Here is a 25,541-nt window from a genome sequence, read left to right on the forward strand (position 1 = left end):
AACTGTCGCGCGTTCTGCTCCGTCTCCCCAGGCTGCTCCCGGACCTGGCGCGGGGGCCGCGGGAGATGCCCGGGCGGCCCCCGGAAGCTCATGTGGCGCGCTAGGTGGGGGCCCGGCGAGCTCAAGGCGGAGACGCTGGCCCCGCTGCCCTGCGGCCTGGCCATGGCCTTCTCGCAGGCGCACGTCCTGGGCGCGCGGCGCCACCCGCCCGGCCGGCTGCTGGTGGAGGTGGACGAGTACAGCGCCAACCCCACGCAGGCCTTCACCTTCTACAACATCAACCAGGGCCGCTTCCAGCCGCCGCACGTGCAGATGTGAGTGGGCGGGGCGGGGTGGGGGTGGGCGGGGCAGGGATGGGCGGGGCGCGGCGCGGGGCGCCGAGTGGGCGGGGCGGGGCGAGGGGCGGGGCGGGGCGAGGGGCGGGGCGCCGAGTGGGCGGGGCGGGAATGGGCGGGATGCGGGGCGGGGCCCGGGTGGGGCGGGGCGGGGGCAGGGGTGGGCGGGGCTCTGGCCTTGGCCTCCAGGTCTCATGCCTGCTCACTCACCCGGGCCTGCAGGGGGGCCCACCCCGGCCGCCCAGAGCTTGATTGATGGGTTGGCTTTAAATTTGGGGCCACTTTCGGTGGTGCTCAGGGGTCACTCCTGGCTCTGTGCTCGGGTGTTCCTCCTGGCTCTGTGCTCAGGAGTCACTTCTGGCAGTGCTCAGGGAACTTTATGGGATGCCGGGATCGAATCCCGGTGGGCCACGTGCAAGACCCAACGCCCTCCCCGCTGTGCTCTCTTTTTTTTTTTTTTCCTTTTTTTGCTTTTTGGGTCACACCTGGCGATGCACAGGGGTTCCTCCTGGCTCTGCACTCAGGAATCACCCCTGGCGGTGCTCAGGGGACTCTATGGGATGCTGGGAATCGAACCCGGGTCGGCCGTGTGCAAGGCAAACGCCCTCCCCGCCGTGCTCTCTCTGCACCCCCATCCCCCAGTCTTGTCTCACAGGCCTTCCTTGTGTGCAGGCCGGCTCAGCCGGTGCCGTCACTGGGCCATGAGGGGCGTCCCTGTGCCGGGACCCCAGCGAGACGTGTGCTGCCGAGTGGACACTCGATGATCTTCCGTTGTCTGATTCTTATTTGGCTTTTTGTCCGTCGGGCCCCACGTAGCAGTGCTCAGGGCTGACTCCTGGCTCTGCGCTGGTGGGTCCCTGTGGCCGGGCTCGCCGCGTGCCTCCTGCTCTGCTCGCTCTCCTGCCCAGCCTCGTCCCTTTAGAGAGGAGGGGTCTGGGGCCTGCCCTGTCATACCCCTTTCTGCCGGGAGGGAGGAAGCGTGCGGGGCTGGAACACAAACCTGGCTTTTTTTTTTTTTTTTTTTGGGTCCCACCCAGCGATGCTCAGAGTTTTCTCCTGGCTCTGCGCTCAGGACTCATTCCTGGTGGTGCTCAGGGGACCCTATGGGATGCCGGGGATCGAACCCGGGTCAGCCGCGTGCCAGGCACATGCCCTCCCCGCTGCCCTGTCACACTGGCCCCGAAAACCTGGCTTTGGTGCGTTGGGCCAGGGTTTGTTCTTCGGCCCCACACGACCACTTTGAGCATTGTTGGGGAGAGTCCACATTAAAAAAATTTTCTGGGTCTTGGGTTTGCTTCAGGAAGCCAAAGACAGTCAGGGCCAGAGAGAGTCCCGGGCTGGAGGTGTCTCCCATGGGGTGTGACCCAGACGCAAATACCCTCCGCAGGCTGGCCAGGGCGTGAGCCTCTGGGCCGAGACCCTGGCATGCGGATGACCCCCGCCTGGGGCTGACCCCCGGTCCCCTTTCCCAGGCCTGGGGCCGGGCAGTGCCTGGCGCCTCTTCCCTGCTGTGGGCAGTGAGGTGCCGCCCCCCAGCCCCCGCCCCCCTGCCTGGGATTCTGGGGGTGACAGACCCTTCTCTCGGCCCTGGGGACGGGTCCAAGGCTGTGATGGGGACACAGATCCCACTGAGTGGGACCCCCAGTACTGACGCTGCTCCTGGCCCAGCCTGGGGTCCCGGGCATGGTGGGGGCCCTCGGGAAACGGGGACATTCCCCGGGGGCCCCCACAGAGGGAGCTTCCCCAGCCAGGCCAGGGGGAGGGTGGGCGCTGCCCCTTGTCCCTGGGGGGTCCCGGGGGGCAGAGACGGCTCCCTGTGGGCACAGGGTCTCGGCATGGCCCTTTGTCCCGGGAAAGAGGCATGTGGAAGGCTCGGGGAACAGACCCCCCCACCCTGATGGCGAGGCTGCACCCCCAGGAGCCTCAGGCTGGAGGAAGGTAGAACAGAGTTAATGAAAGAGTGTGGACTCCCTCAAAGTGCTCGCGAGCGCGCGGGGGTCATGTGGCTCTGGGCTGGTTCTTCCGCAGAGGGACCCTCAGAGGAGGGGCTCTGGGGGCAGCGTCACATCTGAGTGGGCGTGGAGGGAGGAGTGAATGAATGGATGGATGAGGGAATGAATGAATGAATGAATGATGTGAATGCACTGAGGAATGAACTCAGGGTCTCTCTCAGGCCCTGCTTCTGGGCCAATATTCTGGCCCAGCTCCGTGCAGGAGATATGGGGGTCACCCGTCATGGGGGGCACCCAGGGCCAGCAGAAAGGGGGAGCACTGGGAGTGAGACTGTGGAGTCAGCTTCCGACTGGCTCAGGCCTGGGAGGGTCAGCTCTGGCCCCTGGCTCTTGAGCCTTTCCAAGTCACTGTCCTGTAATGGGTGTCCACCCTCAGCCCAGGGTCAGGCCCGGCCTCCACCCTCAGCCCAGGGTCAGGCCCGGCCTCCGCCCTCAGTCTAGGGTCAGGCCCAGCCTCCGCCCTCAGCCTAGGCCCCTGTGCTTGCCCCCCGGGCACGGCCCAGGCCCAGGCCCTGACTGGCTTCTCCCCGGAGTCTCTTGTCAGGTGCTGACGAGTTTCCCCTCCGGAGTTTTCCGAGGCCGCGGGAGCCTGTCTGTCCCCGGCTGTGGCCCCGGCGGCTCAGCTCCGGGCGGGCAGCTGCTCCCGGCGGCTGGAGGCCGCGCTGCCCGCTGGGCCCGTCAGAGCCGGACGCGCTCCTGTGGCGGGCAGAGGCGTTTCCGCTTCTGCTCCTGTGAGTGTGAGTGTGTATGAGTGTCGTGTGTGAGTGTATGTGAATGTGTGTGAGCATGTCTGAGTGTGTATGTGAGTGTGTGTGAGTGTGTGTGAATGTGTGTAAGTGTGTGAAGGTGCGAGAGTGTAAGTATGTGTGTGAATGTGTGTGTCTGAGTATATATGTGTGTGTTTGAGTGTGTGTGTGTGAGTATGTGTGTATCTGAGTCTGTGTATGAGTATGTGTGTATGTGTATGAGTATGTGTGTGTGAGTGTATGAGTTTGTGTGTGTGTATGAGTGTGTGTGTGTGTGTGTGTGTGTGAGTGTTTTTGGTCCCCACCGTGGGGCTCAGGATCAGCGGGCTCAGTGCTCAGGCTTTCTCCTGGGGGTGCTCCCTGGGGGCGCCGTGGTGGGGGTGGGGCGCCTGCTGGGCGGGCGGCGCCTGGACCCTGTGCCCTCCCGCAGGGTGGACCCGGTGCCTCACGACGCCCCCAAGCCGCCCGGCTACACGCGCTTCGTGTGCGTGTCGGACACGCACTCGCGGACGGACCCCATCCAGATGCCCTACGGGGACGTGCTCATCCACGCCGGCGACTTCACCGAGCTGGGGCTGCCCAGCGAGGTCAAGAAGTTCAACGAGTGGCTGGGTAGGTGCGGGGGCGTCTCCCGGGGGCTGGGGGGGAGGGCGTGCGGGAGGGGAGGGGCGTGTGAGAGGGGGAGGGTGGGGAGGGCGGGGGAGGGCCTGCGGGAGGGGGAGGGCGGGGAGGGCCTGCGAGGGGGCGTGCGGGAGGGGGAGGGGCGTGTGGGAGGGGAAGGGCGGGGAGGGCGGGGGAGGGGGGCGACCTGCCTGTCATCTTCCTCCGTCTGGTTTCTGGGTGTCGGGGGTCCCAGCGCTGCTCAGGCCGGGGGCAGCTCTGCGGGTGTGTCCAGCCGGGCCGGACACCAGCGCTCAGGTCAGGGCACCCCCGGGCCGCGCCCGTGAGGCCGTGGGGACGGCCCCGGCCCCGCCCCGCCCAGCCTCTGCCCGGGTCCCTGAGGTGTCCGGCCTGCTGGGGGCCGTGACCCTCGCCAGGGGCCTGGCGGGGTCCCGGGGAGCAGCCTAGAGACACCCCCTTGCCGCTGGGCTCTTGCCACCCCTTGAAGGGGGCTCACCCAGGCGGGGCCCCCACCCTGCAGGGTCAGGCCGCCCCCCTCGGGCCCACCGCCCTGGAGGCCGGGCGAGCACTGGGCCCCGTGCACCCCGAGATGGGCCTGTGCCAGGGCTGCCGCGTGGACGGTCACCGTGGCCGGGGGCTGCGCGAGGGCGGGGCAGCGGCCGCTTGGACGCGCTCGTGGCTCCAGGGGCCTGGGGGGGACAGTGATGGCCCCTGGGCTGGGCCCCGCCAGGCAGGACGGGGCTCCGAGTGGCCCTGGGGGCTGGGCAGGGGCGGAGGGGTGGGAAGCTGGCGCTGTGAGTGGCAGGTGGCAGGCCCGCCCCCTGGCACACTCTGGGGTCCTCGCCCGGCCCTGCCCCACGCCGGCCTGGGGGGGCGCAAGGAGGACCCTCAGTCCATGATGTGGGGGTTGTTCCTGGCCTGACCCCCTCGGGGCTCCCCCTTCCCCCCTTTCCCTTCACTCTCCAGTGCCTGGCCTCCTGGAACCTTCTCTCTCAGGCCCCCTCCCCCAGCCCTGCAGCCCCCTCCCTCCGACCCGAGCTCATCTCTCTCCCACAGGAGAAGTGCTCAGAGACACCTCTGGCTGGCTGGCCCCCAGGATTTCAGGCTCCTCCAGTACCAAGCTGAGCGCCCAAATTAGGGGTGGTCCCTGCTTCAGTGTGGCCCCCAGGGCGTCCTTGGAGACCCTGCACGGTCCTGAGCGCCCCTGCCTGCTCCCTCTGACCTCCTGCTCTTACCCCTCCCCCGGCGGGGACCCCGGTGGGAGGGAGCTGAGGGTGGCGGGGAGGGGCCGGGACGCGGGACGCAGAGTAATAATTAGCCCCGTGCGGGCGCCTCCGCGTGACGCCCAGACAAAGCGGAGGGTCCCGGGTTCGGCTCAACAGAGCCGGCTGCAAGCAAACCCCCCATTACAGTCTGCGGCGGGCGGGGTGTGCGGGAGCCGGGCGGGGCACGCGCAGGGCCGGGGCGGGGAGGGCGGCGCCCGGACAGGGCCCCGGGCTCGGGTCTGAGGGGCAGCGGCCTGTCCCCTCCGGGGCGGCCGCGGGGCTGGGGCTGAGAGGGGGCGCGGCGAGACCCCGTCCTGTCCCCGAGCCGGCCAGCCTGATGCACGTGCGGGGGTGGGGGTGGGGGGCTGCTGGCGGGGGGGAGGGGCGGGAGAGGGGAGGGGCAGGGGAGGGGAGGGGCGGGGGAGGCGTCCAGCTGGCCCGTGTGCCCGGGCCCCGCCCCGCAGAGCTGGCCACAGGCGCGCGTGGACCCTGGGCCAGGCTGTGTGGAGGGAGGATGTGCTGGCTCCATGGACAGTGCTCCCCGGGCAGGCTGTGCAGGGCCTCGGGGGACACGGACTTCCAGGGCCAGGGCCGGGCACACGGGGTGACTGACTCAGGTTGGCGCGAGAGCCGGGGTGGGCACGGCGGGGGGGGGGGGGTCGTTGCGGGTGCGGAACGGGCGCGTGCGTGTGTGTGTGATGGACACGTGTGTGAGGGTGATGGGGGTGTGTGCGATGAGTGTGGTGGGTGGGTTGGGGTGTGCGTGAGTGTGTGTGTGTATGTGTGAGCATGTGTATAATGTGTGAGTGTAATGGGTGTGAGTGATGGGGTGTATGTGTGTGAGCATGTGTGAGTGTATGTGTGAGCTGACATGTGTGTAACGTGTGGCTGACATGTGTGTGACAGGTGTTTGTGAGCATGTAATGGGGCGTGTGACAGGTATGTGAGTGTAACAGGACGTGTGTGAGTGTGTAGCAGGACATGTGTGTGTGTGTAATGGGATGTGTGTGTGGCAGGCGTGTGTGTAACGGGTTATGTGTGAGTGTGTACTGGGGCGTGTGTAACCGGCTTGTGTGAGCGTGTCCTGGGCCCTTCTCCGGCCCCCTGGACTCTGCCCTGCGCGGCCTCAGTTTCCCCTGGCGGGTTCCGTCTGGTTCTTTCTCCTCTTTTCCCCCTTGGCTGCAGCTTCGCGTCTCTGCGAGGGTGGGGGCGGCTGGCGGGGGCGGTGTGGGGGGGGCTGTCAGGTCTGCGGCCGCGGAGCTCGGGGTCAGCGGGGGTGGGGACGCGCTGGGCGCCTGGACGGGTCAGCCCGTCTCTGAGCTCGCCCCCCCAGCAGGATGAATCTCCTCGCAACCCCCCACCCCCCTGCTGGCCGGGCCTGAACATTCTCTTGGCTCGGTTGGCGCCACTCGGAGCCCCGTGCCCGGCCACGCCCACCACGCCTCTCCCCTCCACCCCAGCCCGCCCCGCCCCCGCGCTTCCCTCTTTGCTGTCGGGGGGACTCGCATCTCAGTGCTCTCCACCCCACCTCTGCCCTCCTGGCGGAGCCGGTGTCCCCCCACCCTTCTCATCGGTTTGCCGTGGCCCCTGGGGCGGTGTTTGCTGCTTGGCCCGGCCCGGGGCTGCCCAGCCCGTGGGCACCCGCCTGCGGGGCGGGGGGGGGAGGGGCCGGTGTGGGCCTCTGGCCGGCACTCTTGGAGCTGGGCCCGCCTGGCGGGGCGGCTGCTGGCCGGGGGGCGCGTGGCTGGCGTGGAGACCGGCCAGGACCCCGTAGCTGGAGCCTCGCGGCGGGCTGCCCGGGGGAAGGGGCGTGGAGCAGTGCTGGGACCCCGAGACATGAGCAGGGCCCTCCGGCTCGTGGGGCAGGCGGGGCGCGAGTCCTGAGCGCAGTGACCGTCACTCAGTTGTCCTGCGGGCAGCGCCCTCTCCTCTGTGCGGGGCGCGGCCGAGGGACCCCGCGGCCTTCAGGGGCTGCTCCAGGCTCATTGCAGGGGGGAGGGGGGGTGCGGGGATGACCCAAGGCCCTGTCTCCCCCCTCGGAGCCCCACAGCCGGACCAGCTTCTCCTCTCCAGACACCCCTGCTCCCTCCTGGTCTCTTCCCTCCCTTCCTCCCCTTCCCTCCTCCCTCCCTCTCTCCATCCCTCTCTTTTTCTTTCTCTCTCTCTCCCTCCCTTCTTTCTTTCTTTCTTTCTTTCTTTCTTTCTTTCTTTCTTTCTTTCTTTCTTTCTTTCTTTCTTTCTTTCTTTCTTTCTTCCTTCCTTCCTTCCTTCCTTCCTTTCTTTCTTTCTTTCTTTCTTTCTTTCTTTCTTTCTTTCTTTCTTTCTTTCTTTCTCCTTCCTTTCTTTCTTCTTCCTCCCTTCCCTTCTTCCTTCTCTCCCTCCTTTCTTCCCTCCTTCCTTCCTTCCTTCCTTCCTTCCTTCCTTCCTTCCTTCCTTCCTTCCTTCCTTCCTTCCTTCCTTTCTCCCCTCCCTCCTTCCTTCCTTCCTTCCTTCCTTCCTTCCTTCCTTCCTTCCTTCCTTCCTTCCTTCCCTCCCTCCCTCCCTCCTTCCTTCCTTCCTTCCTTCCTTCCTTCCTTCCTTCCTTCCTTCCTTCCTTATCTTCCTTCCTTCCTTCCTTCCTTCCTTCCTTCCTTCCTTCCTTCCTTCCTTCCTTATCTTCCTTCCTTCCTTCCTTCCTTCCTTCCTTCCTTCCTTCCTTCCTTCCTTCCTTCCTTCCTTCCTTCCTCCCTCCCTCCCTCCCTCCTTTCCTTGGCTTACTCCTGGCTCTATGCTTAGGAACCCCTGCAGGGCCCTGGGGCGCCCTGTGGGTACTGGGGTCGAATCATGGTGAGCAAATGCCCTCCCGCTGTGTGCCAGCGCCCCCTCTCTCCCCTCCCTTTCTCCCTCCCCTCCATCTCTCCTTCCACTCTCTCTCTCCTTCCACTCCCTCTCTCCCCCCGCCTCTCCCTGCCCCTCTCCCTTTCCCCCCTCCCCCTCCCCTCCCTCCCCTGCAGACTCAGAGCTGTTTGGCTCCGTCCCTCCTGTGCGCGTTTCTCTAAATGTCATTCCCATGCTGGACTTCATTCCAAGACAGGAGTAGCCAACACGGCCAGCGCTCCTGGCCACATGCTGACGTCCCCCCCCCATCTCTGAGGAGACTGCAGCCCTACCCACTCCCTCCCGGTTTCCTGCTCAGAGTGGGGGGGCCGGGGGGCGGTGTGCAGACCTGCCCGGCTCGTGGTTTCTGTGAATTCGGTCTTTGGTTCCTGTTGTGGGGCTGCGGGGCTGTTGGTGAGGGTCTCTCGCGAGCACCTGCTGCCCAGGACCCGCTTCCCTCCCCGGGCCCGCAGCCCCGCCTGCTCAGAGCCCCTGGAAACGCAGTCTGTGTGTCTGGTCCTCCGGTACCTTTCCCATCTGTTTCTCCTTTCCTCTGGGGCTTCATATCCCACGACAAGAGCCCGGGGTGGGGGCCACTCCCTCCCTATGACTCGTTTCTCTCAGCACATGAATCTCCGGACCCGGCTGTATAGCAGCAAATTGCATCAATGCATCCTTTATTACAGCTGCAGAGAATTCATCCTTTATTACAGCTGCATAGTATTCCACTGTGTTTGGTTTCATTTGGGGGGCCACACCTCGGCAGTCTCGGACTCTGCACTCAGGGCTTGGGGGGCCACATGTTGGGGGCCCTTATGGTGTTCTGGGGATAGAACTGGGTTGGCCCTGTGTAAGGCAAACACCTTACTCACGGTGCTGTCTCCCCAGTCCCTCACCATGGCGCTGACCCATCTATCTGAGGTTGGGCATTTGGGTGGTTTCTGTATCGTGGCTATCGTACTCTGGGCCACAGTCAACGCAGATTATATTTCTCCTTTTGAATTTAGGATTAAAAATTTTCACTTGTATCACTCGTCATCCCGTTGATCTTTGATTTGCTTGAGCGGGCGCCAGTAACGTCTCCATTTGTCCCTGTCACATGCTAGCGTAGCCCAGTGGTATCTGCTCACTCCAGGAACACGAAGAGCCTCAAACCATTTGTTCAGGGTTTTGTTCAGGACGAAGAAGTCTGACCATCTCGAGGCTGGAGCGATAGCACAGTGGGGAGGGCGTTTGCCTTGTACGCTGCCAACCCGGGTTTGATTCCCAGCATCCCATATGGTCCCCTGAGCTCCGTCAGGAGTAATTCCTCTGAGTGCAGAGCCAGGAGGAACCCCTGGGCATCACCGAGTGTGACCAAAAAAAGCAAAAAAAAAAAAAGTCTGACCATCTCGTAGGTGGGCAGCCACATGGTCTTTTGACGTTTCGTGAAATCCAGTCAGTAACAAAAAAATATTTCGAATATTTTATTTGTTTAAAAATTTTTATTTTTTTAAAATTTTGATTTTGCATTTGGGGTCAGATGTCAGAAAGTGGTCCAGCTGGTCACTGGGAGCTCTGTTCTTCCTGTCCTGGGTAGTCTCCGTCATTGCAATCCATTCGGATTTAAATAGCCGGAGGCCGGATGGCCTCGAACCTGGGCCAGTGTAGCTGGACCCACCCAGCCCGCCCTGGGGTGGGGCATCTGAGGGAGGCAGCCAGGATGCCAGGATGTGGGATGCCAAACTCTGAGGCATCTGGGAGGTGAGAAGCTTGTTCAGTGTTGTACGGCAAGTAAAGGGGGTCACAGCTCTAACCCTTAGCTCTGCTCTTTTCCAGGTTTTAATGTTTTTTTTTTTTTTTTTTTGCTTTTTGGGTCACACCCGGCGTTGCACAGGGGTTACTCCTGGCTCTGCACTCAGGAGTTACTCCTGGCAGTGCTCAGGGGACCATATGGGACACTGGGAATCGAACTTGGGTCAGCCGCGTGCAAGGCAAATGCCCTCCCCGCTGTGCTATTGCTCCAGCCCCCGGTTTTAATGTTTTGACTTCAAGAGATTAAAAAAATGTACTAAAATGTCGGAGAGCCAGGAGAGAGGTCTGGGGGTGGGGAGGGCTCTTGCCTTGCACACGGCCTACCCTGAGTTCAGTCCCCAGCACAGCCTACGGCCCCCTGAACCCTGCCAGTACTGATCCCTGAGCACTGAGCCAGGAGTCAGCCTGAGCACTGCAGGGGGTGGCCCCAAACCAGAGAACCAAGCCCCAGAAAACAGAAGTCGCCCAGAACCTGAGAACGTGCAGTGTCCCGTGTCCCACATATGGCAGACCGTCCCCGTCCGAGGGACCGTCCGAGCAGCCAGACCGTTCCCCCCACCGCACACCTGGGGCCTGCCCCCCCCAAACAGCCTGAGCCTGAGCGGTGGGTGTGGCCATGCCGGCTCCGGGGTCCAGCCCTGTCTGAGACGCCCCCCGAGGGGCCCCTTCGCAGCCCCCCGTGGTCACTTGTCCAGCCGCTGGTGGCCCAGGCAGATCCTGCCTCCCTGCCAACACGCTGCTCTGGCCCTGACGTGAGCCTGGACGTGAAGGCGGGGCCAGGAGCCGCCTCTGGACGCCCCATCCAGCCCGCTGGGTGGTCCAAAGGGCCTCTGAGGGTCTTGGGAGGGGGGCCCACAGGCGGTTCCCTGTAGGGAAGGAAGATTCCTGTGGGGACCCCCTGTGAGTGAACGCGGGGGACTGGAGGCCCCCCCATGGTTCCTGGCTGCCTCCCCTTTATTGGGGGGGGTCACACCTGGCAATGCTCAGGGCTTCCTCCTGGCTCTGTGCTCAGGAATTACTCCTGGCAGTGCTTGGGGGACCCTATGGGATGCTGGGAATCGAACCCAGGTCGGCCGTGTGCGAGGCAAACGCCCTCCCCGCTGTGCTGTCGCTCCAGCCCTGATCCTGCGGCCTTCTTAGCTTCCGTGAAGGAAGGGCCGAGTGTCCGCCCAGTGCAGGGCCACAGGTGGACACACCCTGGGCACGGGCAGCTGCCCGGAGGACTCAGCTGACCGGCCACCCCTGGCCCCTCTTTCTCATCATTAAAAATTTGTTTTTCGGGGCTGGAGCGATAGCACAGCGGGTAGGGCGTTTGCCTGGCATGCGGCCGACCCGGGTTCGAGTCCCAGCATCCCATAGGGTCCCCCGAGCACTGCCAGGAGTGATTCCTGAGTGCAGAGCCAGGAGGAACCCCTGTGCATCGCTGGGTGTGACCCAAAAAGAAAAAAAATCGTTTTTCATTCTTTGGCGTTTGTTGGAAAGGAGAGCGGATAGATACATATTATATATTTTGAAATGTATTTGTATCTTTTTCAGCTTTGTCCGCTTCTGTATCCTTAATGTGTCTTGTGACTTTTTACGCAGGCAGTGAGAACTCATGGAGGTTATTTCTTGGTGAATTCAAATTCCTGGGGGCCGAGCGACAGTACAGCTGCCCCAGGCTGGGTCCCCGAGTCCCGCCAGGCGTGACCCCTGAGAACAGAGCCTGGAGGACGCCCCCAGGCATGGTCGGGTGGGGCCCCCACACAGGACAAAACAGAAGCATTAGAATCCCTGTTGTCGGGCAGCTGGAAGTTCCCGTCTCGTTCCTTGCCGTTTGTCGGAAGGAGGGCGAGCTTGGGCGGGGGGGGGGCTCTGAGGTTTGTTTCTTGGTTTCTCCGAGGAGGGGGGCTTTCACACCTTCCTGCGTGCACCGCGCTGAAGGCTTGCGAGCTCGCGGGAGGCGCTGGAGCTAATTCTGGCGGCTGTGACAGGCCCGGCCCTGACAGAGCTGGCGGCCCGTCCCAGGGGCTGGAGACAGGCGCTCTGCAGGCTGCGCGCTGGTCGGGCCAGGCCGGGTTCTGGTTCCCTGATCCAGCGGCCCCTCGCCCCCCACCCCCGCCTGCCTTCCCCACCACGGCCCCACTCCAGGGCCAGCTTTCGGCCCCTGCGCTGGGAGCCCCTAAATCGTTGCTTCCTGGCGAGGAATTCTCCCGTCCCCCACCCGCAGCCTCCTCTTGGGGGCTCAGTTTCCCCAGTGGCTCGTTTTTTTTTTTTCTTTCCTTTTTTTCACTTTTTGCTTCTTGGGTCACACCTGGCGATGCTCAGGGGTTACTCCTGGCTCTGTACTCAGGAGTCACTCCTGGCAGTGCTCGGGGGACCCTATGGGATGCTGGGAATCGAACCCGGGTCGGCCACGTGCCAGGCAAACGCCCTCCCCGCTGTGCTCTCGTTCCAGCCTGGCTCTTTTTTTCTTACTTTGGTTTTCGGGCAGCACTTGCCCATGCCAGGGGCTCCTCCTGCTTCCAGTGCTCAGGGGTTACTCCCGAGAGTGCTCAGGGGAGTGTGGGCACTCCCGGCTGGTCACTGACTTGTGACTCTTCCTCTGGGGCATCCCACACCCGCCTGCCAGGGGCCTCGCCTCCTGCTCGAGGAAGAGCCACAGACCTCTGAGCCCTGGAGCCCTCGGGCAGGTTCCCGCCATCTGGCTCTGGCCACGCCCAACCGGTTGGCATTTCTTGGGCACCTCGTTCCTGGGTTCCTGCCTGGCACGGGGGCTGGTGCTCACCAGTCCCAGCCAGGGGGACTGGGCAGAACAAAGAAAGAAATGAATGAAAGAGCGGCAGGGCTGGAGAGACCCTCTCACGCCTGCACCTCCCGGTGTCTGGACTTCACTGCAAAGTGTTTGAATTTACCAAGAAATCTCCCCCCCCCCGGCCCCCCACCCCCAAGTCTCTATCAACACTCATGGGCTTATTTCCTTTGCGGCTGCAAAGAGCTTGGGGACTCGGCCCCGACCCCCATGACGGGGTGGTCTGAGGCCAGCGGCAGCCGAGCTGTGGAAGGGGGGGTACATTGGGGTTGGCAGGGGCCGTGCGGCCCCCGCTTACGCTCCTGCCTCGGCGCCCGAGCCCGGAGACTGGCCGGTGCCACGCGCTCTGCCCCACGGATGGTCAGTCTAGGCAGACCCCGGCGCCCCGACAGCCCACAAGCTGCTTCTTCTTTTTTTTTTTTTTTTTGCTTTTTGGGTCACATTTGCCAGGCAAACGCCCTCCCCGCTGTGCTATCACTCCAGCCCCTCTTCTTCTTCTTTTAAAATCTCGACTGGGAGCCCGGGGAGGGGTGTGGCTGGCGGTCGTGTGCTGGCACGACCAGAGCCCAGGACTCTGCCCCGGCACCACAGACCCCTGCATGGCCAGCAAAGCAAGCCTGGCAACGCAGAAATGTTGCTGCCTCCCCCGGCCGGCCGCGCCCCCTGTCCCGGCACAGACACGGCGGGGTCTGCCCCCCTGGCCTGTCCCCCCCGGCCGCCCTGGCCGTGGAGATGCCCCACTGGGCCTGCTGGGTGGCTAGACATGGGGCTGGTTCAGCAGACGCAGACGGACAGACAACGGGCGGGCGTGAGGCTCTGCTCAGGCGCTCGGGGTGCGGGGCCGGGCAGGGGTCTGCAGGGCTGCCCTGGGCCTGTCTGTCGTGGGGGGGGGCTTGGGGATATTCTCCCCCTCCTCAGCCTCCTCACACACTGGGCTGCAAGACTGTGACCCGGTCAGCTCACTCCTGAATGCTCCGCCCCTCCCCCTCACTCCCTCTCCCCCCCTCTCTCCCCTCTTCCCTCTCTCTCCCTCTCTCTCCCTCCCTCTCTCTCCCTCTCTCTCCCTCTCTCCCCTCTTCTCTCTCTCTCCCTCTCTCTCCCTCTCCCCCTCCCTCCTTCTCTCCCTCTCTCTCCCTCTCCCCCTCCCTCCTTCTCTCCCTCTCCCTCCCTCTCTCTCCTTCCCTCTCTCTCTCCCTCTCTCTCTCTCCCTCTCTCCTTCTCTCTCTCTCCATCTCTCCCTCTGCCCCTCTCTCTGACTTCGGGCCATGCCTGCTGCACTCGGGGCTGACTCCTGTCGGGTGGCTGCATGGGGTCAAGTGTCCTCCAGCAGGGGGGTGGGCTTGGCCTTCCGCCAGCAGCCCCACCCCTGAGGGAGCCCGGCCCTGTCCTCGCGTCTGTGAGGGTCTGGGCCCCCATTTCTCGGAGCTGCTCTGAAGCAGGGCCAGCCGGGCCAGACAGTGGCTCTGGGTGGGGTTTCGGGGGAGCCGCACCCCTGCCTCCCGCCTTATCTCTTACTCCTTCAACACGCTTTGGAAGCTGCTGGTTTCTCCTCTGTGAGCACGTCTGCGGACGCTTGTTTCCAGCGTGAAGATTTTCTGTCATGATTCTGTGTGTGTGTGAAATATTGCATATGTGTATGCGTATGTATATGTGTGTTTGTGAGTGTATATGTGTGTGTTTGTGAGTGTGTGCATGTGTATGTGTGTGCATGTGTATGTTTGTATTTGTGTGAGCACGTGTATGTGCGTATTTGTGATTGTGTGATGTGTATTTGTTTGCATGTATATATATGTGTATATGTGAGTGTGCATTTGTGTGTATTTGTGTGCATGTGCATGTGTATATGTATGTGTGCATGTGTATATGTATGTGTGCATGTGTATTTGTGTGCATGTGTGTATGTGTGTATTTGTATGTGTATATGTGTGTGCGTGTACATGTGTGTATGTGTATGTGTGTATATGTGTGTGCGTGTGTATGTGTGCATGTGTGACTCCCTACACCCATCCCAGCTGTGCTGGCTCCTGGGGGCTGCTGCTGCCCGACCCGCGGAGACGGGGTGGCGGGTGGGGCTGTAGCCCCCGTCAGGATGTTGGGGTCCGAGTCTCTATCCGGGGGATACAGTCTTCTCCCCGAGGCTTCCTGGAGTCTCAGCAACAGGCAGATGGATCGGGGTTCGAGACGCTGCCCTTGGCTCGGCCCCTTGGATCCTCAGAGCAGAGGAGACACCCTGAGGCCCAGGGAGGGCGGCTCTGCTTCAGGCCTGGGCGCCCGTGTCTGTCCTGAGAGGACACACTGTATGTGTGAGCCCTGAGCGCAGACCCACCTTCTGAAAGCTTCTGGAACCTTCCTGAACCTTCTGGAAACTTCCAGAACCTTCCGCCACCACTGACTGCTCAGAAGACTCTAGTGAATCTGGCTCCTCTTCCTCTCCCGGGCTTCTATAGACCCCCAGAGCTCCTGTCCGGTGCACCCACCTTTGTCCGGTCCTCATGGCCCCCATCTGTGGGGGACAGACAAGTCTCCCAGGCAGTGAGAGCTGGGGGTGGGGGGAGCCCTACAGGCCACAGGGGAACTGCGGACCTGTTGCTTGGGCTGGGTGTAGAGGTAGAATTCATGGGAGACTTCCTGGAGGAGGTGGCCCTCCAGGGGGGCACTGGGGTGGAGCTGACCCAGCAGGTGGGTGGGGGTGGGCAGAGGCTGAGGGCTGAGCTGTGTGGCCGTCTTCGCCATCTGCCGTCACGTGTGCTCGCGTGGCACTTGCAAGCAGCCTTGTGGCGGATCAGGACGGACTGTGCCTGTTTTAAAAACATTTCCCGGAAAAACAACTGCTGGGAGTTAAACATTTGGGCTATTAGGATGGAACAGAAGCAAGACTGCATTTGCCTTTTGGACACGGCCAGCAGCCTCGCTGGCACGGGAAGGGAGCACCCCCTCGCCCAGCCGGGAGCACCCTCTCCCCCAGCTGGGAGCACATCTCCCCCAGCTGGGAGCACCCTCTCCCCCAGCTGGGAGCACCCCCTCTCCCAGCTGGGAGCACCCCCTCTCCCAGCTGGGAGCACCCTCTCCCCCAGCTGGGAGCACAACCTCACCCAGCTGGGAGCACCCCCTTGCCCAGCCGAGAGCACTCTCTCGCCCAGTTGGGAGTACCCTCTCACCTGACTGGGAGCACTCTCTCGCCCAGCCGGGAGCACCCCCGGCCCAGATCCCCAGCCGATTCTGTGCCCCTGACCCCACCCTCTCCCCTGTCCTGCCGCTCCCCCAATCTCAGCCCCTTGTCGACACCCAATAGCTGTGGTGGGAGAAGAACCATGTGGGGTGGGCTGGGGCTTTGCCACCCCTACAGGGGCCCCCAGGGCTGAGAGCCCCAGCGGCTGTAAGAGACTGAGCCCTCAGGCTCTCCTCCAGTGCTCCCCTCTGCCCCCCACCCCCTGCCAACCTTGGGCACCCCCGGGGCCCGCCCAGCTCTGGCTCTGGGGCCCGAGCACACATGCCACAGACAGACAGACAGACAGACGGACAGCATCTCCGTGTCCATGCCCGTCGTCCCGGGCCCCCAGGCATGTGGCAGAGCACGTGTCCAGCACGTGTGAGCCCCGGGCTCCCCAACCGGCCGCTGTTTTACTGTTTTGAGCATCAAATGTCTCTGGGAATTTGAGTTATTTCCTGTCATCCCAGAGGAGCCTGTGTGGGTGGGCCTTATTGTTCCCATTCTGCAGGTGGGGAAACTGAGGCCAGGGCCACGGGGTCACATATCTGGTCCTGTTAGAGGTGGGTCTGTGCCTGGGATGCCTGTGCAGCACCTACAGCCTGTGGCCTAGAGCTGGACAGGGGGGAGGGGGAGAGAGATGAAGAGAGCAGGAGAGGGAGAGAGTGAGGGGGGGAGAGAGAGAGGGAGGGAGAGGGAGGGAGAGAGAGAAAGAGGGAGGAGAGGAGAGGAGAGAGAGAGGGAGGGACGGGGGTGGGGGAGAGGGAGCCCTGTCGCTGTCCCATTCTCAGTGTCCTCTGGCCCGGGGCCCAGGTGGGGCAGAGTCCTTGAGGTCCCCGCAGGCTGCCCCTGCCTGGCTGACCTGGGTTCGAGCCGGGCAGGGTGGGGCCGTGCCCTGGGCTGGGCGGGAAGGGGGCGGTGCTGGCTCTCGCAGGCTCTGGGGGTCTGTCCTCGGTCTCTGGCTGGGGGCTGAGGACGGAGCGGGGTTCCCTCGGCCCCTGGGGGAGCGCGCGTGGCCCCGCGGCCCGAGTGCGAGAGGGTCAGCAGGCGGAGACACGCCCCCGTGCCCCCTGCCCGCAGGCACCCTGCCCTACGAGTACAAGGTGGTGATCGCCGGCAACCACGAGCTGACCTTCGACCAGGAGTTCATGGCCGACCTCATCAAGCAGGACTTCTACTACTTCCCGTCCGTGTCCAAGCTCAAGCCCGAGAGCTACGAGAACGTGCAGAGCCTGCTCACCAACTGCGTGTACCTGCAGGACTCCGAGGTCACCGTGCGCGGCTTCCGCCTCTATGGCTCGCCCTGGTGAGTCGCCCCGCCCCCCACGCGGACCCCGCACAGAGAGGGCGCGGCCCCGCAGAGTCGCACAGCACGGCCTAGCAGCCATCACACAGGAGCCGCCGGGCCTTGGTGCTGGGCCTGGGCCAGTCTCAGTCGTGAGGCACCGGGCGGGGGGAGGGGGTCAGGCCTCGCCTCTGGGCGGCCTCACTGGCCGGGAGGGGACGATGGTGGTGAAGGCACTGGCCATGTGTGTCTGTGGGATGCGTGTGGGATGCATGTGTCTGACGCGTGTTGCGTGCTCATGGCTGGTGTGTGTGTGTGTGTGTGTGTGTGTGTGTGATCGGACTTTGGATGAAGCGGAAATAGCTGGTGACTCCTGCAGGCTGGGGTGCCCCAGAGGTGCCAGGCCGGGTAGGGAGGGGTCCCCTGCCCTCTGCACAGTGTGTGTGTGTGTATGCACAGAACACGCGTGTGATGTGTGCCTGTGTAGGACACACCTGTGTGTGGTGTGGTGTATGTGCATGAGTGCAGCTGTGTATGATGTATGTACACATGTGACATGTGTGCGTGTGTGACATGTGTGCCTGTGATGTGTGTGCATGTGTGATATGTGTGCATGTGATGTTTGCATGTGACGTGTGTGCACGTGTGATGGGTGTGAATGTGGTGTGTGCAGTGTGTGCACGTGATGTGTGCACATGTGACATGTGTGCATGTGACGTGGGTGCCTGTGGCATGTGTGCATGTATGACGTGTGTGCGCGTGAGGCGTGTAGGCTGGCCCGTCCCCTGCCCTCAGTCCCCGTGTCCCCGACTGCGAGCTGCAGCCCTGCAGGCCCTGGGGTGCCCCTCAGGGCGGCCGAGCCCCCAAAAGCCCCACCAGGCACCTTCCTGGCACCTCCCAAGCCCCACGTTCTGGCCCAGCTGGGGTGCGAGACCCCCAGAGTGGGGCCCGGCCCCCGGCCCCGCGAGCCCCAGCCAGGCCCCACCCGGCCGCCCGAGTTTCCTTCTCAGCAGGTCTCGGCTCCTCCTTTGAAATACCAGAACCGACGCGGCAGATGGGCCCGGCGGCTGCCAGCTCGCTCCCTCCCCCCGCCGCCTCCTTTTCTAAAAATCAAGGCCGTTTTCAGTTAAACGAGAACAAAAACTGCATCCAAACCCATAAATGAATGCGGCATGTTGAGGGTTTTTTTTACATGCAGGTTGGTGACAGCTGAGACTTCCTCTTGCTGGCACTTGGTTCCGCCTCCTTCCAGAGACGCTCGAGAAGGCGCTTTGCCCAGTGGGCGCCTGGGGGGGGCACCGGCGCCTCGGGGGCGGGGGGGCCCAAGTACCCGCCAAGGAGGGCTCCAGCCCCCCACTAGCCTGTGAGGCTGCTGATAGGAAAGAAACGGCGTTTGGCGTTGGGTTGGGTTCGGGGTCACCGGGAGGTGTGTGGGACGTGGCCCCTGGGGCTGGCCCCTTGCCTGGGCCGGCCTCCCGCCTCCCTGCCCCGGAGGCCTCAGAGTCCTTCAGGCCATCCGGGGCCCTCACCTGCTTCTCCCCAGAGATGCCCCTGCTGGCCCTGCGGTGCAGACAGAGCAGGGGAGATGGGGGCGAGGCCGGCTCTGCCCCCCCACCCCCGACCTGGCTCCCGGCGGGTGAGGCCGGGCACATCTGGGGCTCAACCTCCAAGCACCTGTCCCAGACCCTTTGCATTTTCTCTGAAGCAAAAGGAAAAAAATTTTTTGTTTTCTTTGGGGGCCACACCCAGTGATGCTCAGGGCTGACCCCCGGCTCTGCACTCAGGACTCACCCCTGGAGGGGCTCGGGGGCCTGACGGGATGTCTGGGCTCGCTCAAGGCAAACACCCTCCCTGCTGCACTATTGCCCCAGCCCTGGAGAGATTTTGACGGGTGACTCCCAAGCAGTGCTCGAGGCTGAGTCTCCTCCCTGGCCCCACAGTCCAGTGCTCGGTGCTGGGAGCCTCCCCTCTGCTCAAGCCTGGCTTGGCTTCACTCGGCCTGGGACCCCCCCAGTTCTGTGGGGCTGCAGCCCAGCATGGGGTGCTACTGCCGGGACCCCCGTTTGCTGGCTCTCAGCCCAGCCCCCGCGCCCCGTACCCCGCCCTCTCCTGCCCCCGAGGGCAGCGTGTCCTCACCGTGCCCCCTGCAGGCTGGGGGCGGCCCCCTGCTCCGGCGCGTCCCCCCATCTCAGGAGGCCGCCCCGCATGGCCCCCGGTGCCGGTCGGGTTCCTCCCCGGGCAGAGACAGGCCCGGCCTGGGTGGGGACCCAGCAGCCCCCGTCACCAGCCCCTCGGGAACAGGGAGACACGCCTGTCGGGGGGGCCCTCGCCCACACCTGAGCTGTCTCAGCGCCCGGTGCCCGCCTGCCCAGGCGTCCACCCTCCATCCCAGGCGGGCAGGGCTGAGGGGAGTGGGAGCCACGGCCCAGGGGTCCCTCCCCGCCACACCTGCTCTGAGCCGCCTGGTGGCCACGACAGCCACGACTGGCCTTGGGAGCCGGGCTGGGATGCTGAGACGGGGCCGGGGGCAGTGGCCTGTCCCAAGAGGTGCAGGACAACACGCAGCTGCATGCGGTCTGCATGCACACAGAAACACGCACCTGCACGCAGCCCCACATGCAGTGCACACGTGTGCACACGAAAACAGGCCCACACACTCGCACATAGCACACGTGCATTGCACACACGTGCACACGGAAACAGGTCCACCCACACATTTGCACATACCACACATGCAGTGCACAACAGCATGCATTCCCCGTGCACACCCCGGCACATCCTCCCCAGCACACACATACAGACACCTGTACACACGCAGAGAGACACAGACACACACAGAGAACACACACATACAAACACACAGGCAGGTGCATGTACACACCTGCTTGTGTACAAGCACCGAGGCACAGACCCATGCACACATGCACAGTGCATGCACGAACACGTGGACACAGACACAGACACACATGCACAGTACACATGTGCATGTGTGCACACGCTCGTACCCATGTATACACATGTACAAGGCACATTGTGCAAGCTGCACATGCAGTCATACATGTGTGTGTACACAGGCATGGTGCATACACACATGTGCACACACGAGTGCCCTGCCCGTCCCTCTCCTGCACCCTCCTGTTCTCGCTGTCACTCCCACAGGGGCGAGTGTCTGAGACCGTCTGCTTCAGGGTGGGTGGCCCATGTCACCGGGGTGGGAGCTGCTTCCCCCGCCCCCTGCAGCCTCAGCCCGGGCTCCACAGGACGGGCAGGCGGGTGCGGGCTCAGCTGTCAGGAGACAGGGTCAGGGGTGAGAGGTGAAGGGCCAGGGGTGACAGGTGACTGTTGAGAGGTGAGAGGTGAGGAGTCAAGGATGAAGGTTGAGGGGGGAGGAGGGGAAGAGTTGAGGGGTCAGGGGTGAGTGCTGAGGTGAAAGGTGAGGGGGACAGGGGAGAGGTCTGCAGCTCAAGTCTGCACTTAAGGACATGGCGCCTTCAGCCTCAGTTTCCCCAAGAAGGGGTGGGCCCGTGGCCGCTCTGGGGTGCTGGCGGGGGTGGGGGGCCGGCAGGAGAGGCCAAGGAAAGGCGGGTGTCTGGTGGGTGCTTGTCCCCTCAGGTGCTGGGAAGACTGAGGCAAGCCCCCACCCTCTTTCCCACGGAACTGGTGGGGGTCTGAGGGCAGCAGAGTCCTGGGGTCCCGGGAGGCAGCTGGGAGGGCAGGGAGGAGGGGGCGGGCTCCGCTCTCTGCCTGCCGCTCGCCTCTGGCTCTGCCCCAGTCCCTGTAGGCCGGACCCCCATTGGCCGGAGGAGGCTCGGCCTTGCTCCTGGTGGCTGGAGGGCAGGGGGAAGGCTTCCTGGAGGAGACGGATTTGGCAGCCAGGCTGGGTCTGGGGGAGAGGCTAGGAAGGGGCTGTTTCGATGGCTGGAATAGCATGAGCGAGAGGCAGAGGGCCCGGGCCATGGGCAGGACACAGGCTGGACCTGAGCACAGGCCCTGGGCCAGCTTGGGGTGGGGGGGCCAGTGTGGAATCCTTGGTGGGTGCTCCCAGAGCTGGCGGGAGCCCACGGGTGTCGGGGTACAGGCCCAGAGGCCTTGGGGACCCACAGAAGGCTGAGGGGCTGCGGGCCGTGTCCTTCCTGTCCAGTCAGGCTCCTGCTGTGTGTGCCCAGACACCCGTGTGCCCTCTCTGTGCCAGCGCCTCCTCGCCTCAGACGGGGCATGGCCCAGCCCTAGGCCTGAGTCCCCAGAGGATGGGGTGCCCGAGCCCCTCTCCCCCGCCGCCAGGGCTTGTGTAACGCGGCCGGAGGTCGTGAGTCTCGGCTAAGCGGTCTAATTAGACGGGCCCGAGGTCAGCAGCGGCGCCGAGAGGCTGCTAAGGGGTTAACCTGGGCGCGCTCACATTGTACTCAGTGCTCTGTTAAAGTTTGAATTAATTTTTCCCATGGGTTTGTTCACATTCTAATTTTCAACTAAATGAGACATCTGTTTCAGAAAAGGAAAATTTGCTCTGGTTGCCATAGCAACTGCCGTTCTGTAAGAAAATTATTCCGATGGTTCCTCTCGAGCGGGAAGACAGAAGCCCGGGACGGGCAGCCGCCCCCCTCGTCCCCCTCGCCCCCCTGCGGGTGGGGACAGGCCCACACTGGGGGCGTGGACACTCGAGGGCTGTCCCCAGCGTCCTGCACACGCCTTGGTCTCACTGTCCCCGTGGGCCGGGTCAGCGTGCCCAGCCGGAGTCCCAGGCTCACTCCTGCCCCTCAGTCTGGGCTCCGCCCACTCCCTCCATGACCCCCCCCCACCCTAGGGGGTCTCCGGGCAGTCGACCAGCCTGACCAGTGTCTCCAGGACACCCACATTCCCAGTCATAGGGGCTGTTCCCAGCGATGCGGGGGGGTCCCCAGGCCTGGTGAAGGCTCGAACTCTGTCTCCCTCCAGCGGGGTCCCCCCCTCCTGCTCAGGGCCCACAGCGAGGACCCTCTGGCCTGCTGGGGTGGGTGGTCCCGGTGGGGAGGCTGTGCCGGGGAGAGCGGGGCCTCTCGGGGGCTGTCCCCCCACCCCTGGGTGTCCCCCTGGCTCCCCCTGCACCCCAGGGCGACCACCGTCTGGCCCCCAGTGACCAGGGCCCGGGGCACTGCCCGGTTTGAGTGGGGGGGAGCCAGGCCAGGCACCCAGGATTTAACCCTCGAGGGTCACCGCCCCCCAGCCCCATTCTGCAGGGAAGGTTGGGGTCCCGATGGGGGGGGCAGCTGGGGGCCATGGGGCTAACAGGGACCACAGACTGAGGGGCCGGGACCAGGGCAGTCTGCCTCAGACCCTGGCCGCCCCCGTGTCCCGAGGAGACCCCGCCCCCTGCGTCCCTGCCCTGGCGCCCCCTGAGCCCGTCTCCCCCGTCTCCCCCGCAGGCAGCCCTGGTTCTACGGCTGGGGCTTCAACCTCCCGCGGGGCCAAGCGCTGCTGGAGAAGTGGAACCTGATTCCCGAGGGCGTGGACGTGCTCATCACGCACGGGCCACCGCTGGGTACGCGGGGCGCGGGGCGAGGGGTGCAGGGCGAGGGGGGCAGGGGCGGGGCGCGGGGCGCAGTCTGGCCTGCCAGCCCCACCCGAGCACGGGAGCCCTCGCGCCACTGCCAGGGCGAACCAGTGCAGAGGCGGGGCCTGAACTGCCCAGGTGGGTGCCCGGAGCGGGGCCTGGATGCCCAGGTGGGTGCCCGGGGGTTGCCCGGCCCGTCAGTGAGGTCAGGGCGGGGGCGGACGCCTGGTCCTCTTGGTGTGCTTTTGGGGGGCCTTGGGGTGTTTCGCTCTTCTGGGTCAGCTGACCGGTGGTGGGGCTCGGGGGCCGCCCAGGCTGACGCCTGCTGCGTCCCCGCAGGCTTCCTGGACTGGGTCCCCAAGAAGATGCAGCGGGTGGGCTGCGTGGAGCTGCTCAACACCGTGCAGAGGCGTGTCCAGCCGCGGCTGCACGTCTTTGGCCACATCCACGAAGGTCAGAGGCGGGACTCGGCTGGGGGGTGTCCTGCGCCCCTCCCCTGCTGCCCTCTGAGGCTCGGGTCCTGGTGCTGGGGGGGTCGCGGCGTGGCGGGATGGGGGGGTCGCGGCGTGGCGGGATGGGGGGTCAAGGCGTGGCGGGATGAGGGGGTCGCGGCGTGGCAGGATGGGGGTGCCGCTCACGGCTCCCTCAGCCGCGCCCGCCCTGGGCTTTCCAGGCCCGGCCTGGTGGGCCACAGCCCGGGTGGTGCCCGCAGGCATGGCCGAGTGGCCGTCACAGCTCTCGCCTCATGGGGCTGGACAGCGGCCGCAGCCCCCCTGACCGGTGTGTGCTGGCTCCCCAGGGTACGGGGTCATGGCTGACGGAACCACCACCTACGTGAACGCCTCCGTGTGCACCGTCAACTACCAGCCCGTGAACCCCCCCATTGTCATCGACCTGCCCACTCCCCGGAACTCCTGACTGCCCGCCCGCCCCCGCCTGTCCCCGCTGCAGAGCCGGTGCCGCCCACTGCCCACCCGCGGCCCTTGCCGGACCCACCTTGCCGAGGACACGGACTCTCACTCCAGCTGAGGGCCGGCTGTGGGTGCAGCAGGGGCACCCCGGGGCCCGCTCAGCGGAGACCCTCTGACGGGGCGTTCAGGGACATCTCAGGAATTCGGGCTGCAGCTGGCCGGGCCCCCGCCTGCGTCATGGGGGCCTCTGCGGGGCATTTGGACGGACGGGGACTATGGCCTGGGTGGGCCCAGCACCCGATGCTCACACCGAGCCTGGGGGGGGGAGATGACAGGTGCCAGGGGGAGGCGGGACCAGCGGGGGTTCCTGGACCCCGTCTCGTTTGGTGGAAGCTGGGTGCTCTGCAGAACAGGGGGCTGAGGCAGCGGGGACCCCTTTATGTGTACCTGAGTGGGTACGAAATCACCCCTCCACACACAACACACTGCACACACACAGACACATACACACATCGCCCACAGTCGCACAGACTCATACAGTCACGTGTACACACATGCTCAGATGCACACACCCACATACACACGTTCACACTCATACACACATAGACCCTTACGCTCACAATCACACATGCACACACTCTCAGGCTCACACACCCACATACACTCACACACACTTGTACACACTCTGAGACACACACAGACCCTCGTGCTCTCAAGCACACACACGCACACCTACGCAGGCTCACACGCCCATCTACACTCACACACTCACACACACACACTGGGACACACAGAGCCCTTCATACCCAGCACCACACATACAAATATGCTCAGACTCACACCCACATACTTGCGTGCACACGCTCAGCCCCCCGCAGCCCCTCCTGCTGTACTGAGTGGGTCCCTGTGGGTTCCCTGGCACAGTCCCACTTTGCCTGCTGTGCCCTCAGCCCTCAGCATCCCCGACCCCAACGGCCCCCTGGGGGGGGGACACGCCAGCACTGGTCCCCGACCCCGGGGTTCCCTGTCCGTCCCCGATGGCCAGGGGGCTGGGGGCTGCATCTGACGGGCCCGTGCCAAGGCTGCCGTGGCCGACTCTGCCTTTACTGAAAACGCCGAGATTTTCTGCCTTGTGGGTTCCCCGCCCCCCACCCGCATCTGTTTTTGGTTTAAAACATTATGTTCCTGTAGCACCATTGCCTCAATGGCCGGGTTTTGGGGTGCGTCCCCCAGGGCAGCCCCCCGGGCAGTGCTGTGTGGGCACCTTCGTCCTCCCCAGCTGCCTCCCGGCTCCAGAGACGGAGACCAGCGGGAGTGAGTGGGGTGGGGAGCAGGGGGCAGAGGCAGGACGGGAGCCTGTCTCGCCTGTCCCGCCCTCAGTGCTTGGGGGGGGGTCTGTTCCAACCCTCCCCCCTTCCTGGGCCTGGGGGTGGCTGCAGGTCTTCCGGCCCCACTCTCTGGGGGGCGTTTTGGACACACGTGCACAGAGGGCGGGGTGGGGGGCGGGGGCATCCTCTGAATTTCTATGCGGACCAGGACCCAGAGAGCTGCATTTTCCTAAGGTATCTGCAGAATACGGTGTATTTTTATGTGGCAAAGAAGTTATGACGCAGCTGTCCCTTTAAGGGGAATTCATTCCGAGTCCTCGCGGCCGTGAAGACGAGCGAGCGGCTCCTCCATCATTCTGGCATAACTTGATCGTGGCTGTCAGTTTTTTTGTCAAGCATGTCAGACAATAAAGTCTTTGTAAGAAGATCTAGGCATGCGTGGTGTGGGGGGGAGTGTCCCCCAGGTGGAGCCGGGGAGGACCCCAGGGGTGCCGGGGCGGGCTAGGCCCCGCTGGTTCCAAGAACCCACCTGCCCGAGTTTCCCACAGTCCCGGATGGCCTTGGCTTCGGCACTTCCCGGTGGGGGCCTGGCTGGACCAGCCCGTGCCAAACTCTGCGAGTGTGGCAGGCTGAGACCCCAGTCGTGAGCTCCGCGTGGACAGAGTACTGACACTTCCCCACACTCGTCCGCTGACCCGCTCAGCCTCCCCGCACGGGCCTCTCACTCGCCCACAGGCCCGTCACCCAAAGCTCTGCCCAAAACACACAATGATGCACCCACCCATCCACCCAGTCACCCTTCCATACTCCAATCAAGTACCCACCCACCTATCCACCCACTGACCCATCTGTCCGTCCATCT

General features: G+C 64.3%; 1 protein-coding gene across 1 annotated transcript; it reads left to right on the plus strand.

Moving 5' to 3' along the window:
* MPPED1 (metallophosphoesterase domain containing 1) lies at window positions 1-25,106 on the plus strand. The gene is made up of 6 exons (XM_004610564.2): window positions 1-314; window positions 3,524-3,705; window positions 16,709-16,934; window positions 22,313-22,428; window positions 22,780-22,893; window positions 23,240-25,106. The coding sequence occupies exons 1-6, from the start codon at window positions 91-93 to the stop codon at window positions 23,356-23,358; spliced, it is 981 nt and encodes a 326-aa protein (XP_004610621.1). The 5' UTR covers window positions 1-90; the 3' UTR covers window positions 23,359-25,106.
* Window positions 25,107-25,541: the final 435 nt, after the last annotated feature.

This window comes from Sorex araneus, chromosome 6 (genome assembly GCF_027595985.1).
Source record: "Sorex araneus isolate mSorAra2 chromosome 6, mSorAra2.pri, whole genome shotgun sequence".
Classification (NCBI taxonomy): domain Eukaryota; kingdom Metazoa; phylum Chordata; class Mammalia; order Eulipotyphla; family Soricidae; genus Sorex; species Sorex araneus.